Source organism: Musa acuminata, chromosome BXJ3-11 (genome assembly GCF_036884655.1).
Source record: "Musa acuminata AAA Group cultivar baxijiao chromosome BXJ3-11, Cavendish_Baxijiao_AAA, whole genome shotgun sequence".
Lineage (NCBI taxonomy): Eukaryota > Viridiplantae > Streptophyta > Magnoliopsida > Zingiberales > Musaceae > Musa > Musa acuminata.
This window is the reverse complement of record NC_088359.1, coordinates 28,116,520-28,133,255: the sequence shown is the minus strand read 5'-3', so window position 1 is coordinate 28,133,255 and position 16,736 is coordinate 28,116,520. Positions and strand designations below refer to the sequence as shown.

At 39.7% G+C, this 16,736-nt stretch overlaps 2 protein-coding genes across 7 annotated transcripts; one reads left to right on the top strand and one right to left on the bottom strand.

Moving 5' to 3' along the window:
* Nucleotides 1–285: 285 nt before the first annotated feature.
* Nucleotides 286–6,977, top strand: LOC103971737 (protoheme IX farnesyltransferase, mitochondrial). The gene is made up of 7 exons (XM_009385838.3): nt 286–683; nt 1,732–1,861; nt 3,047–3,184; nt 3,296–3,429; nt 5,362–5,487; nt 5,580–5,683; nt 6,321–6,977. Exons 1-7 carry the CDS (start codon nt 310–312, stop codon nt 6,707–6,709), a joined length of 1,395 nt encoding a protein of 464 aa, XP_009384113.2. The 5' UTR covers nt 286–309; the 3' UTR covers nt 6,710–6,977.
* Nucleotides 6,978–7,107: 130 nt separating this feature from the next.
* LOC135584015 (two-component response regulator-like APRR2) lies at nt 7,108–11,565 on the bottom strand. Of its 6 annotated transcripts, none has more exons than XM_065174184.1 (12): nt 11,223–11,565; nt 10,648–11,116; nt 10,459–10,538; nt 10,311–10,377; nt 10,031–10,077; nt 9,807–9,884; nt 9,147–9,719; nt 8,917–9,057; nt 8,128–8,397; nt 7,892–7,957; nt 7,731–7,808; nt 7,108–7,632 (listed from the first exon to the last, which is right to left on the bottom strand). In XM_065174184.1, exons 2-12 carry the CDS (start codon nt 10,775–10,777, stop codon nt 7,453–7,455), a joined length of 1,710 nt encoding a protein of 569 aa, XP_065030256.1. In that variant the 5' UTR covers nt 10,778–11,116; nt 11,223–11,565; the 3' UTR covers nt 7,108–7,452. The 6 variants fall into 6 exon arrangements, with proteins under 6 accessions (XP_065030256.1, XP_065030260.1, XP_065030261.1 ...); XM_065174188.1 differs by having other exon boundaries at nt 10,648–10,850; XM_065174189.1 differs by having other exon boundaries at nt 10,648–10,850; nt 11,274–11,565.
* Between the last annotated feature and the right edge of the window lie 5,171 nt (nt 11,566–16,736).

The following is a 16,736-nucleotide window of genomic DNA, read 5'->3' as shown; positions in this document are numbered from 1 at the left end:
TCAAATAAATTCTTGTTCTGATCGGAAAATTATGAACTTACCGAAATAACTTCGTCATTTCAATAATTATTTGAATTTTGGTTGAATGAAAAATCGAGTTACGGTAATATATATAAATGGTCCATCGACTGACTACGTTTCCAATCCGGTTCGAAGAAGAACCCGGTCGGGTCTGACGACATGAACCCGAATCTGGTGGGTTCCAATGTGGACTAAATGCAAAATATAGGCATTAGAGGGGCCTAATTGCAAACGTTTGGTCCTTATTACCCGATTCGGTAAGCGATTTGGGGCAGCACCGTCGCCGCCATGTGGAGAGTCACCACCGCCGCCGCCGCCACGAGGGGCCTCGTCTACGCTGGCCGAGCAAGCACTAAACCTACCCTTGATTTCTCCTCCGTTTCCTTTTCGTCTCCTCGGATCTCATCTTCCGTCGATGGTCTCGCCGGCAGCGGAGCGGCGCTTCTCTTTGCTCTGCGACTCCACTCGGCCGTAGATCCGTTGACGCCGAGGCTCGAGAGGGCCTCCGCCGCCTTTTCCACCTCGTCTCCGGCTGAGGCGGCGGCGATGCTCGGATCTCTGGCGCCTGCCTCGTCGTTTGTCTCTCAGATGTCGAGGAATGTCTCCGAGGCCATCCGTCATTACGGCCGCTGCTACTGGGAGCTCTCGAAGGCTCGTCTTAGGTCAGAGTGCTTTGCTTTTCTTTTTCTTTTCCAGGTTCATTATACGGTCTTTCACTTAGGATTTGGAGGTTCGATTAGACCGACAATCGATTAATCTTCAACCGAGAGACGTCATTAATAAAATACCATTTTCTTGCTATAGAATATGATACTTCATAAAATACGCGTCATATATATCGTGAGTGATCGTTGTCTGACAGTCTTGTTACCCTGTTGCTCTGTTCACCATAGCCAGAGTAAAATTTCTCTTCTTGCTGGTAGTGGATTGAATCATCTTTTAGCAGTAAGGGATTGTTTATATGAGAATAAGAAGGTTATATCTTGTCATCCATTGGAAGTGTTTTTGTTGTTGGAAACTTGGTTATTGATGATTTTTGTTTTGTAATTTGTTAATGCTAGAATGTGATAATAGTTGTGCGAGAACTTCTCAATCAGTGTGCTAGGTTCAATTTGTGAATCTATTAATTAACATTTAACCAGGATGGAACAAATATCAAACATCATCGGTTAGTTCTTCTGCAGTAGTTGGATAATGTATCCCCATAATAAAATTCAAGCTTCTATATTACGTTAACATAGCTTGTTAATTATTAGGTTTACCAATTGATTATATAGTCATTAGGTGGTTTTTAATAGTTCATTATTGGGTTGGATTTATCATGTCTAATGGTCCATGAGGAACTTTTGCTTATTTATGTTTAAAACTTTATGTTTAATTTCTTTTTTTTATCATTGGATCTATGTTGTATTATGTCCAATCTTTTAAGGTTTTTATGTGTAATGTATCCATATCATGTTATGTGAGTGTTTTGTATCCATATCCATGCTTTATAGATTCATAGTCTTAATTGTTCTTGTTGCATCTGGCTTTTCGAGATATGTGGCTGGATGTGAGTATCATGTGCACTTGTGGTATATAATTCCCCAATATGAATATTTGTCTTATGATAAATAACATGTTGGATTCCACTATTGTTTTGCACTAAGGTGGACTGTTGACTAATCTGGTCTTCTGTTTCTTGATGACTAACATATCCATTTTCTTCAGCATGCTTGTAGTTGCAACTTCTGGAACTGGTTTTGTTCTCGGTAGTGGCAGCGCTATAGATATTGCGGGGCTTTCTTGCACTTGTGCTGGCACTATGATGGTTGCAGCATCTGCAAACTCTTTAAATCAGGTGCCCTAAGTCTTGTTTTGGTTATATTATATTTGAAATCCTATATTTTGTTGTTTTCATGATGCCATATAGGTTTCTTGTCTATCTTTTTTTTTTTTATATAACAATTGCATGAACTGTAGCTGAAGATTGCAAATCAATTTTCCTATTTCACTGGCATGTCATAATTACTCTGTAAAAGAGGCTATTTATCATTTTCTTGTAGTTGTGGTTTGAAGCGTCTTTGCAGAAAGCACTCATTTTATGACAAGAAAAGGAAAAAAAAACATCCAACTCTTGGAACCGTCTCTGTAAAAGCAGAAACTTTCTTCTGAAGAGATATATGTAAAAAAAGATAAATAATACCTCTACCTATACTTCCATCACCAAATGTCAGCATCCAGTAAATTACTTAAACTGGAACTTTTGCTAGAGTATATCATAGGTATAATATGTGCTGGATTATCATAGTGCATCTGTTTCAGCCGGTGGCTGGCTCTACCTGTGGTTTGTCTTTGCTTGACCATTTGAAGTTTGTATGCTTTGTAAAGAAAGAATTTGTATATTGCTGCACCTTTTCTGGTTGTAATCACAGTTTATTGGTGCAATATTCCAGATGCAAGATCTATTGCTGAATTACATCTTTAATCACATATTGTATATGATTTGAAGATGATAGTTCTGTAACATATTGGTTCTGCTGATGTTCCTTATATTTGTTAATTAATAAGATTTGTACTACAAATTAATGAAGCACCTCCAGCTTAGGAATGATACTGTTACTTAAACTCATAGGCAGTAATTGATTTTGTAGATTTATCACTCATGGTATATAACTTCTTAATTTGCTTTCTAATTGAATTACAAAGGTTGTTTGTAAATCCAATATGTAGCGTTATCTTACTTATCCAGGAAAACAAAACTTTAATTATAACTGGTTAGTGCTTCTGACATCTTTATCTAAGTTTAACCACTAGGTTTTCTTGTTTATGTTGGTTTGACTGGTACTCTAAATGCAAGGAAACATACAACTATGTTTCTTTCTTTTAGTTTTGTTCCAAGATCGAAGTGCATGTTCTTATTTTTTTTTCTAAATCTTTAATTGAGGTATTTATGTATTACACTGACAAATCTTATATGAAATTGAGCTAGATACTGAATCCTGATTTTTCTTCTTTTGTTCTAATCAAATTTGATACATGACAGGTGTTTGAGATTCAGAATGATGCTAAAATGAAAAGAACAAGGCAAAGACCACTACCTTCAGGACGTCTAAGTGTTCCTCATGCTGCCATCTGGGCATCTACTGTTGGGATTGCTGGCACAACTTTGTTGGCTTGGAAGGTTTTGTAATATTAGTCTGGTTAAAATAATTGTTTTAGGCTTTTAAGCTTCCTATGCATTAATGAGGTTGTGACTGATGGTTGAAAATCATCATTGACAAGGTTCTTGCAGGCTAATTACCTGGCGGCAGGGCTTGCAGCTAGTAATTTAGTTCTTTATGCATTTGTGTATACTCCCTTGAAACAGATACACCCAGTCAATACATGGGTTGGTGCAGTAGTTGGTGCCATTCCTCCACTTCTTGGGTAACATCTCTTTCTGTATATCTAATTCAATTATTTGTGACACTGTTGTTGTGCCCTAGACGCTGAATTATCATATTATTAGAAATAAAACATCCAAATGTTGGCTTTGTTTTTCTTTCTACTGGTCTTCTCTTTTCAATATGTTAGATGAGAGGATTTAATTGAAGCAGGACTTGTATATCACCAGTTAACTGATTTATATATCAGAATAAATTCTAATTAAGAGGTTTGAGAGAATCTTATTTGATTATTATGGTTACATTAACTATTCATTTTTTTTATTCACACAATTTGGTTGTTCCCTCTTCTTTCTCTCCAAGATGGATGAAGTGAGAATTTAATCTGAGCAAGGCTTTAATTTTCCTTAGCATGCCCCATAATAGTTTCCTACACAGATGATAGCACAGCTTGCCCAGAATCTTTGCCAGATGACAACTGAAAAATATGCAAAAAGATGTGTTGGCATATGCATGGGTGATGGGCGTAATATGAACCCCCATGTTGATACCATGTCAACCGAGCACAGCATTATAGGAAATCCTGGAACTCGAAATATGAGAACATGAGTCTAAGCTCAAGCAAAAGGTTGTTTGTGAGTTGGTGATGGAGACAAGACTAGAGGAAACTTGTGATCTAGCATGAGGATTAGATCACTAATTCTTTGAAATTTTGGACTGTGCATTCTTCATGAGAATTAGTTGAAAAATTGAGATAATTTGCTTGTATTTTGTTGATAATCTTAGGTTTCTTGCTTGCTGTGTTGGAAAATATAATCTAGCAATCATGAATTACTGATTATTGTAGATTATGTCTATCATACCATGAGATTCTATACGCAAAAGCAGCAGTGGCATAGCGGAGAAGTTGTTTATGGTTCACTGTTTTGATATAGAAGAAAATTTATGGTTTGGGTTCCTACAACAAACTGGGACACTAGAATTAAGTTGAGACAAATAATATTGGAGATTATTTCTTTATAAAAATCAGGAGTAGATATTTCTGGATTATTATGTGCATCAGTTGAAGTACAATATGGCAAACTATTGAAGACATTCCTAAGATCTATCACAGTTTTGGTGATGGAAGAAAAAACAAGCTGATAGTTCGGGAGAAGAGGAGTGGAAAATAAGGTAAGGAGAGGATAGTAATAGTTGGAACCTTAGAGAAGGAAAAGCTGATAGGAGCGGGAAAAGGTTGAGGAGCCTATATTGCCGAAGTGTCTAAATTCCAGTTTGCTATCTCTCAAATATTATCACTCGTCTTTTCTCCTCCAGGGGACTGGAGAAAGGTCTTATTTCATTTGTTATGTCTAGTAGGTTGAAATATCACCTTGATCAGTAAGGGATATATTCACAAGGAACACATACTAAGATCACATAGGTGCTACTCAGGCCCTATGCGTACAATGCATTTACATCATTGTGTATGCCATGCTAACCACACACATATCTGTATCTATCTATTCACCTACCTCTCTCTCTCTCTATATATATATGTGTGTGTGTGTGTATACATATATCTATTCACCTATATATATATATATATATATATATATATATATATATATATATATATATATATATATATATATATATATATATATATATATATATATATAGACACACACACATGCTGCACATGTAGGCTGGCACTTCTGTGCAATTTGAAATGGATAGTAGCAATATATAGTTTGTGAAACGTACTACTGAATTGAATTTTGATGGAAGGAGATGTATGGTTTCTTGCCAGTGTCCGAGTGGCTTGTTCCTATCATAGTCACTTTTGTCCAAACGAAATAGGATAACAAGGCATTCTAGTTTATAACAACCAGATCCTGTTGTGTCGCATTATACTTATTAGCAATTAAAACTGAGCACCCTGCTTGGTTGATGCACTTCATTTTCCGCTTACCATCATTTAACTTTAATGCAGGTGGGCAGCATCATCTGGTGAACTACCGTTAAAATCAGTGATTCTTCCAGCTGCTTTGTATTTTTGGCAGATTCCACACTTTATGGCCCTTGCTTATTTGTGTCGCAATGACTACATTGCTGGAGGGTTTGTGTTCCTTTATTGACTACAATAGACATTCATAGTGCATTCATAATCATACCCGTCTTTTATTTGCTACTGTTGCCTACTTGATTCAGGTTCCGTATGTTTTCTCTTGCTGATGCTTCTGGCCAAAGAACTGCTTTAGTGTCCCTAAGGAACTGCCTGTATCTGCTTCCTCTGGGACTATTGGCATATAATTGTAAGTTTCTAACACATTAGAATTATTCTCCATTCAGAGACATATGTAAAGTACCTTTATCTCCGATAATGCTTTTCATATATCAGTGGAATATCAGGTATGAATAATAGAACTAACCAAAATATTAAAAAGAATGCTATTATAGTTTTCAAGTGTGGATTTCATGGTTACATTTTTTTTTTCTTTCTCTTGTATGACATAGACATTGTCCTTCCTCCTCGTCAAAGAAAGAAAAAGTGCTATGATACATTTACAACCTTGTGTAGCTTTTGTTTCTCTGTCGTAATGCTTCTAGTTTTAAATTTAGACAAGCTTTCGTTTTCTTGGTTTCTATAGCAGTATGCATAAATGGATCAAAAATAAGGCATTGTCCCTGCGTTTTCTTTTTGTGTTTTACTTTTACTTTTTTTATTTCATTTGCTTTGTTTTCTTTTTCTTTTTCTTTTTTCTTCACTTAGTTGAAGAGCTAAGGCAATGCACACTTTTCAATCCATGCTGCTTTTGCTCTTCATAAAGTTCAAATTGGTGACAAGTTTTCTCTGGCTATGAATTTGCAACAGTTATGCATGTACACCTCTTAAAAAGGCATACATGAGAATGAAATAACAGAATGGTATATGTTTCCTTTTCTCTGCAGGGGGTCTTACTTCCAAGTGGTTTGCACTTGAATCATCACTACTCACAATTTTCAGCAGCATTTCAGCCCTATTATTCGTTCGTGAGCGAACATCAAAGAACGCCAGAAGGATGTTTTACGGAAGCCTATTATATTTGCCTGTTTTTATGTCTGGACTCTTATTGCATAGGCAGCCTAATGAACAACACGAGCATGTGATCTCCGAACCTACCACAATGAACGTTCTTCTATCTGAAGTTGAAGTGCAGGAGGGAAACAGCAGCAGCACTGGGCAATACAAGCAGAGGAAAGATCTGACTTGCACACAAGCCCGTCCACCCATCGCCTATGCATCAGTTGCTCCATTCCCCTTCTTACCTGTACCATTGTATGTCTCCCCCGACTCGTGAGTACCATATTACTCCCTTTCCAAACTAAGTCTTCTGGAGTTTGTAAAATTGGCATTTGTATTTGTTTATAGTGTTTTGGGTGGAGGAAGTAATAATTTTCTTTTTTTTTTCTTCACTTGTGAGCAAAGTTTACTTCCATATTGGATGTAATAAGCCCTTACAAAGTTGGCTTTGCCAACCTTCGGAAATGGAGATATTAATGGACGCTACAAAGTCTTCCAGTTGATAAATCAGCAGCAATTGAGCGGTGTTGCTGCACTGCCATTTATGGACGAGTCATTTGATTATGCCTGTATCGATGTTTCACTCTCATCTTGCTGTGATGTATATTGTGGTCTTAGCATGATATTTATCATGTCATTGGCCACAAAAGCGCCACCTCTTTTTATTTTTCGTAATTGTGGAAATGATTTCTAAATCCATTCCATTTAATAGGGTCATCATTTCTGCAGCAATTGACATCCATCCTTACGGTGCTGCATTAATTGCAGAAAGCTGACGCAGATACAACATAGTTCTCGGAGGGAGAGACCAAAAGGACAGCCCACGGCAACAAGCAAGAGGACAAATCCACCGGCAACCATGTCTTCCTCGTGCAGCAACAGCATTAGCAGCAGCCCCTTTATTTTCATCGACAACCGCGTACTGCCCTCGCGAGGTGATCGGCCACGTATCGGCGGTGCGAGCCACAGAGTCGGCCGAGCCCACCCCCCACCCCCCCCGCCCCCCCCCGCGCGGCTGTGTCACGCGCAGAAGTCGTTGGGATCAGGAGAGGCGGCGTTGGTGGCGGGGGGCACGGTGCAGATGCCCTGCCGGTTGAGCTCGGCCAGCACCACGTCGGTGGATGGTGACTTGAGGCCGAGGGGGAGGGGCAGCCACGGCTTGCTCATCGTCTCCTTCACCAATTGGTCGATCATCTCCACCTGCCATTTCAAAGACAGACTTGATTTCCATCCCTCTGATGTGTCGATGAATGCAGAGGAGACGGTGAAACTCGAAACGGTCGTTCGTGTGCTTTTACCTGATGGAGGTCATAGGATTCTCTGAACATCTCGTTTCTATCTCCATTCATGTCGAAGTCACTGCTCATCGGAGACCTCTGCACTCGTGCAATCTCAAAAGTTCAAGAACAATGGAACTGCAAAATCCATGTTAGATACTTCAATCAAAGTGCACGCTCACCGGTGAAGACATCCGATACTGGCCGTATTGGGTGACAACAGGACATCCCCATGCATCAGCACGAACCTGAAACGAGGCAACACACCACACCTCTCAGTGCCATGCAGATGAAGGTTATCGAAGACACACATAAGAATATCTTACACCAGGAAATCAAAGCCATGATGATAGACGACTCGATCTGTGGTAATGGAAGATAGAAGAGAATGTGATGGTAGGGTCGCTATATCATTTACCAGTGGATAGGTCTTCCAGGGCCAACTTTGTGGAGGTGGATGCCATGCCGTATAACCGGCGTGCCCCCACATTTGAACACCATGGCTGCGGTAATTTGGATGACCCCAAACAGGATAAATCTGATTTGTCGGAGCACCACAGTTGGGATGATACGGAGGGTATGCCAAGATCGGGCGCGATATGCAACCCCTTGCAGTGGAGTCTCTGTGTGGTTGCCATCTCCTATCTTGGTCTTTCGGCAGAATGTGTCTTCTATGCATCCGATACTTCTGCAAGAATTCAATCATTGTTAGCATAGAGCCGGTTATCGATGTGCAAAAAGTATGAAAGGAAGAAGAGGCCAGCCATATCGAATTTGAGGTCATGTCTTTTGAATGCTTGACATAGCAATGTACCGTAACTGGCACAAGATTCTGCAAGATTAAGATGCCTTCAAATATATAAGCTAATTCCTTCACAAGTATTACAGTCTTCAAAGTTTGATATCGTAAATTATTCATTTAGATACACAAATTTGAAAAACCACATGCTTTTAGTGTTGATTGCCATTAAATCGATTTGATCTATACAAATCCTAAGTCATTTACAGTCTGATTTATGAGAAAGCACAATGACAGTATGGCTATGATCCTTAAGTTCGTGCAATAATCTGTGCCCTGGGAATGGTCATATTTCTATCTAGCAAACATTAAAGACACAGACTCAAGGAAATGAATATGGAGGTCTTTTCCGAAACAAAAAAGACGAAAGAACGACGATCACAAAATAGGCAAATGTTTCGTGTGAACCTGCAAGTGGCTAGCAACATTATGCCTTGTAAGACCCTCCACCTTCATCAGTTCTAGGATCTTGGAAGGAATTGCCTGCTCTATTCCCAGCTGCTCTACGGCCTGAACAAACCGTCTGTGAAGTTCTGGAGTCCAGTCCACCTACAATACCGAGAAGTTTAAACACTATAATCATGTCCAGTTGTTTAAAGTTCTGATGACCAAGCTGCAAAAACTTATCAATTTGGTACCTTTGTTTTCTTTCTGTTGTTTCTGCCACCATTTAAATATGAATAATCGAGAACCGATTTTTTCTTCTGTACATCGTCCGCATGAGATTCTATATTCTCTACGCTATGCAAGTCGGAAGGTAGAGATCCTGCTTTAACAGAGCTGCACTCATCAGTTTTGGAACCATCTACTGAATTAACCTCTTCTTCGGCTGCAATGTGTTGGGCTTTGGAAGGTAAGGCATCCACTGTGTTAGCAACACTGATTGAATTATCACAAGTGTTTTCGACTGATTTTGACGCCGAGCTACTAGACTTCCTTGGTTGTAACAATTCTTTAGCAACTGAGCAGCATGTCACATCCTGGAACTCTCGGTCTGGCGGGAACCTTCCTCGTTCCAGTTGCGGAGTTGAAGGTGCTGATAACCTGTCGTTTGCCATGGTCTTTTCACAACCATGTTTGCCATCAATCTCTGTTACTTTCTCTTCAATTTTGTGCTCTGATGTTTCTGACTGAATTCGGAGCATAGAAACTACGGTATCTTTGATGGGCTTCAACGATTTCGACAACACACTGCCTCCTGCGTTGAGGGCCTGTTCAGGAATAATCGATTCAGAGACTTTGTTATCGTCTATGACCGATGTTGTTAATCGTAGATTCAAAATGAGATGCAAAGGCACCTTATGAACCACATGTTGCCATATGTTCCTGAGTTTGTCTTCGGAGAGTGGCTTCTGAAGAAACTCTGCTGCACCAAGCTGCAAATTATAGAGCGGACCGAATAAGAAACTCAACTATTACATACATGTTCAGAAATGTCAGGATGATTTGAAAGTTCATCACGGCACTGCACGAGAACAAATGAGGTCACAAACATACGATCCACGAAATATGATGAACTCACCGCTATGCATTTCATCATGGTGCTCAGGCAGTGTTCATCCGAGATAACTGCAACAGAAAACACATCACTGAATTCCTCATTGTTAATGTGGCACAGCTCCTTTCTTAAGAGTTTCAAATTTGTAACTGAATTAAATATAGAAGGGAGCTTCACTTGAATGTGTGATATGATCAGAATCTAATTTCAGCTAATTTAACAGTTCATTTAGTAAATTAGAAAGAACAAGATGCATTTTGTTCGGCATAAAGCAGCAACCAGAAGTGTTTATAGCTGCACTAACCAATGGTAGGAATGTCCTGAGCCATCTCAAGAAACCTGAAAGTGCCACAGGAATCGCTTGCCGTCACCTGCAAAAGTTGGATCTTATGAAGCCTATTTATCTTTGGTTGTGAAATTTGTGTTGAGAGGAGTTCAAATTAATGTATTACCTCCACAATAGAAACATGAAAGCTCTCAGCGTCCTTCGAGATTGCTTCCAGTGCGTCTTCCTCACTATGATACAAAGACACTGCACAGCAACTGAAACATGCTCAGATTCATCACACAACAGCACAATGCATCCAAGATTACATGTGAGATTACAAACACAGCAGCTTATCAGAAGCCGCAACAAGTACCCAAATAGTCCATTTCCTCGAGTTTGGATTTCGTTTCGGCGGCGGAGGCCTCATCTTTCTGGAGGAGCAGAATCTTGAGCCGCTTGGGGAAATCCTTCCATACAACAAAATCATCAGTGGCGCCAACCATGGCTGCCTTCACATCATTGTTCCTCAAGGCCACACCTCTGTTATTGCTCCGGACCACAATCGTAGAGCTTAACCTATGCTCCAAGAGTTAAAAGGACTGAGACCCTCAGCCAAACACAAGACACTGAAGTGAACAGAGCAAGCAAAAAGGTGGAGGAGCAAATCAACTGATGCTATTAGAGCAAGGATGAACTGCACGTCCTAAGACAGACAGATCAAAATTCCCTTAACTAGTAGAAGAATCCATGTGCATGTATTTAGAAACACAATTATTTCTCCTTGGATCCGTGTCAGTATCCAAAGCCCTTTTGAGGGAAAACAAGATTGGCCAAGTCCGAATCTGACAAAGAACCAAAGCAACAACAAAAGGATAGATTACTCCTGCCATATATGGAAGCTGAAAGGTAGACAGATTCACAGGTCGGGTTAGGGGCATCAGTACCAACCCTTGCAACAGATCAAAGCATCTCTACTGTCGCTCAGTACAGGAAGCTAACCGTGCAGGATTCAATGGGTCTCTTTATGCATGGAGGGATGGTACGACAGAAAGGCCGCACAGAGGAAGGACGGGAGCAAGTCGGTCGGTCTTCTTTCTCCTCCTATCCTTCGGAGCCGAGATCTAGATTCAAGAGATACAACCACTCTCTCTCTCTCTCTTTCTCTCTCTGACTTTTCTTCCTCAGCTTTTCTGCCTGCCTTGAGAAGCACAGCGCGTGTGCTGGCGATGAATGCATGTCTCCGAGAGGTTGCTGTCGGTGGATTTGAGCCACAGGTTTTAGAGCTGTGCATCGGTAAGTCTTTAATGTCAGAGAAAACCATCTAAATCACAAGAAGAAAGAAAGAAAGACAAGGTGGTGCAACATTTGATTCCAAAGCCATCAGAAGAAGTGACATGTTTCGATGCAAATGTGACGCATTAATGTCTCCTTGTTCTGTACGGAGTTCACTATCATCAGCTATACAGAGTTATACACCTTTTAAGATTTGATGCACTTTGCATGGTGAATGAAATGTTTTGGTGGCAATGTGTCACCTACGGAAACAACTTTATCATGCAAAATTGACCCCCCCAAAAAACAATGAAATATACAAGTAACATGGGAGGAACAGTGAACAATCGGTCCTTTGTCTGCTACATCTTTTTGTTCTATTTTTCTCTTTGATCTAATTCATTCTCTAGATTGAGACTTAAAGTTAGCCATTATTGGCCTAACCACTACCACCGTGAAGAGAGAGAGAGAGAGAGAGAGAGGACCACTGTGTTGCTGTGCCACACCCAAAAACTCACGCAAAAGAATCTCGGGTTGATAGGAGAGGCCAAACATTAGTAGCAAGAGAGAGAAAGAGAGAGAGAGAGACAGACAGAGAGAGCACCAGTGCGTTGCTGTGGCGCACACCAAAAAAAGCTTGTGGGTTGATAGGAGAAGCCAAAAAGCTGTGGCAAAACATTCGCTCTCAGTTGGATTAGATTTGGCTTACCGATAAATCTAACTTACGACCGATGACAGATCATGCCATTTGTATCGATTAGTGCCAAGCAATGAAATCATTTTTTAAGCATGATTGGGTACGTACTGCTCCATCAACTAAATATTGCAGTATTATACGGATCAAACCTGACTCATATAGACTAGTATTTTATTATGTATCGGTACATAGTAAAATACTAATAGAGACGGTTTAGTAGAGCTCAAGAGAGTTTAGGTTGAGTATACTTGCCCCGTTTGGTTTCGGGGGCTAGTTTTTATACTTGATTTGTCGGTAGAGGGTGGCTGGCTGCTCGTTCCTCCTTCAACTTTTCGTATGAGAGATTCATTTACATCGACGATTAGTGAACACATCTTTCTATCGTTTATGTCAGAAAAGGACGGTTGAACGCACATCGTTTGTTAGGGTAGGGGCATACCTAAAATGGACAAGGGATGAGGATTGACGTTAGGTGCCCTAAGAGTCAGGCCACATCGTTAAAAGACAATGCTCCATGTGATTAAGTATGCGACCCCTTTTGAAATCACGATCGAGAGCAACAAATCGTTGATGATCGACAATACGATTAAGGGAAAGTTGAGAGGATGGGTTCGGTCGCCATATACTGATGGTCAACTCATGCAACTTCTCCGAGGATTGTGTTCTGGTTGGTGATCACGTGAGGAGGCGATGAGTGTTGATTCCAATTGACGACCCACAATTGGGCGATTCAACAAAACAATGCCTGTGCCATTGCATTCTCTATCAAGTCTTATTGGCATTTTTCTAGGGGTTGAAACTAGATGAGGCTAGTAGACATTTTCCATGAGTTGCTCGTGTCTTTCGTTATGCGGCTTCTTCAGTCCAGGTGACGAGGTGAGTTGGCAACGTTATTATTTTCCCTATCAATAGTTTTTTATTTTCTTACCTAATCATAGGTAAAATTTTTCAATACGATATTTAAATATTTTTTGCCATCTTTTACCACAGTTATTTTTCAGAACAAAACTTCATGTGTGGCTGTGGTTTTTATCTACAAATAATTCATCTATCGCTACGGTTAATAAGACAAATTTTTACTGCTAAAACTATAGTTATATGGTATCCCCATGGCATCTGTTGCCACTAAATATAGGGACATACAACTATAAACCGTCGGAAAAGATATATTTTGTTGTAATGTTTCGCTTAGATAGCATATTGGAACAGAAAAAAGAATTAGACACTCATTTACTTATGTGTAATTTTCTTCGTTGAATACTTCCTCTTTGATATTTACACTATCGGTATATACTAACATATATTGTTAGTTAGGAAAAGGATCAAATATATATATATATATATATATATATATATATATATATATATATATATATATATATATATATATATATATATATATATATATACCAAGAAATCATTTTAAGGATATTTTCTCAAATTTATGACTTGTTTCGTGTCATCTTAGGAATTGGATCTGTCCTTTGCTCCAGTGATGGGTCAACGAACGCGTGGTGCGTAGTGTGCCACGCCGACAACCGAGGGTGGTGGGTCCCGCGGGCTCAACATCGTATCGCCACTGGCGACGCCGTCAGCTTGTCGATGGAGTCACGAGACTTGAGTTCAAGTTTTCACCCACGGCTGCCGATTCGATCCTTTTTGTTTTTGTTTTTGGTTTTGGCCGAAGAGAATTATTGATTAGCGGAAATCAGAAGACATTGGAAACATAAGGCTATGCTTTGTTGAGAAAAGTACTGTGTAGTTCGATGCATAAGATGGAAAACGGTTCCATCTATTAGCAGCCACATACGTAAAGTCTGATCTTATAGCTCTGATGGAAACAGCAGCTGATCATCATTTTTCTGATCCACCAAAGTCATGGATTTGGATCGGAAGCAACACACATTTGAGGTGGCGATGGTGACACCACCAGCAGTCGTAATAAACGCTGCGTTTGGGTTTGGGGTTTATCTCCTACCTCACGGGTTGAGCAAGGCTTCCTTGCTGCCTTTCCACAGCCATAAACACACACTTCCCACGTCCATGAATCCATTGCCACGAGTTTGATCCTGAAATCAGCTCCTCTCTCTCTCTCTCTCTCTCTCTCTCTGAAAAGTGAAATCCTATCATGTTTTTTTTTTTCTAGAGAGAGGACAAATGGTTGACGAGAAGTTCTCTTCCGGACTACTTCTGGCAACATCACCGTGGCGTCTGGAAACATTAAACCAGCGGACGAGAGTTGGTGCCGAGGAAAAGATGAATGCTGATGGATGACAGAGTTCCTGTGACGTGCATGCGGTCGCGTCAAAAACCAGCAAACTGAGGATGTGTAGTAGTTGTTGAATTCTTTGGTCTCAGAAAAATTGGCACTGGTAATTGAATAAAGGAGCCTCTTCTTTGGAATCAAAACCTCAAAAGAAAGGTAGATGGTGCATTTTGGTGAATTGTCACCTCATTCTTGTGCTCCATGCTCAATTCTAATACCAATGGATGCCATTGTTCTTCTTGTTTTCCTCGTTTTCCTTACTCTCTTTTGTTAGCAGTCATTTACTGTTTGTAAATTAATAAAACTTCCCTGCAATCATATTATGGTTTCTCACATTGGTAGAATAACTATTTATGCAAAGAGCTCAAGCTTTGGCATCATAGTAAAATTATTCACTAGTGATCAAGTTAATCAAATCTTCTTCTTTTTTTCTGAGAGATAAGACTGTGTGTATTGATTGATACTCTACTTATTCGAATGATTTTTTTTATTAAAATGAGATTATTTTTAATAAAATGTTAAGTGATTATCAATGATGGTTAGAAGCATTAATTACTACCAAAGCATGTTTTGTCTATTGATTTGAGCTTAAATATTTTTTAATAATAGGATATATGCCAAATAAATACATCGCTGGCCATGACGCGGTGCCATGTCGTGATGATGTGACAACCGTGACCGGGCACCGGTGGGACTTCATATGCATCAATGTTGAATCCCACCTGAGAGAGATAAAAGATGAAGATAAAAGATGAAGCTTCCTTTGATTACGACCAGCAATTAATGGGCGCGGACATGAAGCCATTTGTTAGATGGAAGGAAGGGTACGAAAGGTGCGAGTTCCGAAAGGTTTACAAACCTCAGCTTGCATCTCTTGTTCTCCTGAACTTGTGGCTAAGCATTGAACAGCACGATCCAAATAACAATGGAAATTTTCCGATAAATTTTGTTGTCAAGATATTAATATATGCGATGAAGATCGAAAGAAGAGGAACAAAAAGTAATCATTGATGTGGTCCTATGTGGTGCCAAGCGACAAATACAAAAGTTGACTTGGGAATCGTTTGTGTGTTTTTTTTTTTCTTTCATAGGACAAGTGATGAATTAAGAATTTGAGTCTAATATCTTACGATGAATTATCAAAAATTTTATTAACTAAATTAGTCAGTATTTTCATAACAGGATGATTTAGCAAGTCAATCGATCATGTGAAATACTTTATCACAATGTTTTGGTACATCACATTGATAGTGTCCTATGTATACTTTATCTTTATTTGATATTAAGATTGTTAATATATTGTTAAGATAAGATTGTTTGTGATCTAATTATAATTATGATAGCAGATCAGATTTGAGAAAATCTCATTGCTTAGTTGAGAAAAATTCTGAAAAATTCTCTCTTTCAACGTGTATAAATAGACAATCTATTAAACTAATTGTCATATGCTTTTGCTTTTACATTTCATTCTGTCATGGTATCAGAGCCTTTGCCTTAGAGCAACACTTATCTTTGCGTTCTTTGTTGCCAGGACTGCACTTTGCCACCACTCGTGCAACACCTGAGCAGCAATGCAACCATTCCCTGTAAGAGTCCAAGTGCGAGTGTTGTGGACGACGCTCTCTTCTCGTCGTCGTCTGATCCACACAAGAGGTTGCCCTTCTTCATTAGCGAAAAGTCGCTCTCTAGCAAATCTGCACCTTCTCCTCCGGCGACTACAATACATTGCATCTTCTCTCCAACAGTGCTACAACTTGTCTACCGTACTGCAAACAACGTCGTAGTGCTCCAGCCTCTCTATTGCACTACAAACAGCATCACAGTGCTACAGCTATTGGAAAGAATAGAAGACAAGAAGAATTATTGAAGAAGCTTTACTGAAGAAGCTTTATTGTATTTACATGTCCCTCTCCTATTTATACAGGTTAGGATGGAGGATTTCTCTCAACAGATTAGAGGATTTTCCTTAACAGAGTAGAGAGATTTTCTCATATAGTTTGGGAAAATCTTAGTTGCCATCATGCTCCTGCAAGATGGTGCTCTATCAAGGATACCAATCTTGGATCGATGTAATGCAAAAAGGTGACGAGCGAGAGGCTTCGTGAGTAGGGCAAGAGTATATGGCTATTGTTGCTGCGGTTGCGACGGCGGCAATTACGGCTGCTGTGAAAGCTGCAGCGATGCTACAACAGAGAAGAAAGCTGTAGCAATGCTGCAGTGATGCTAC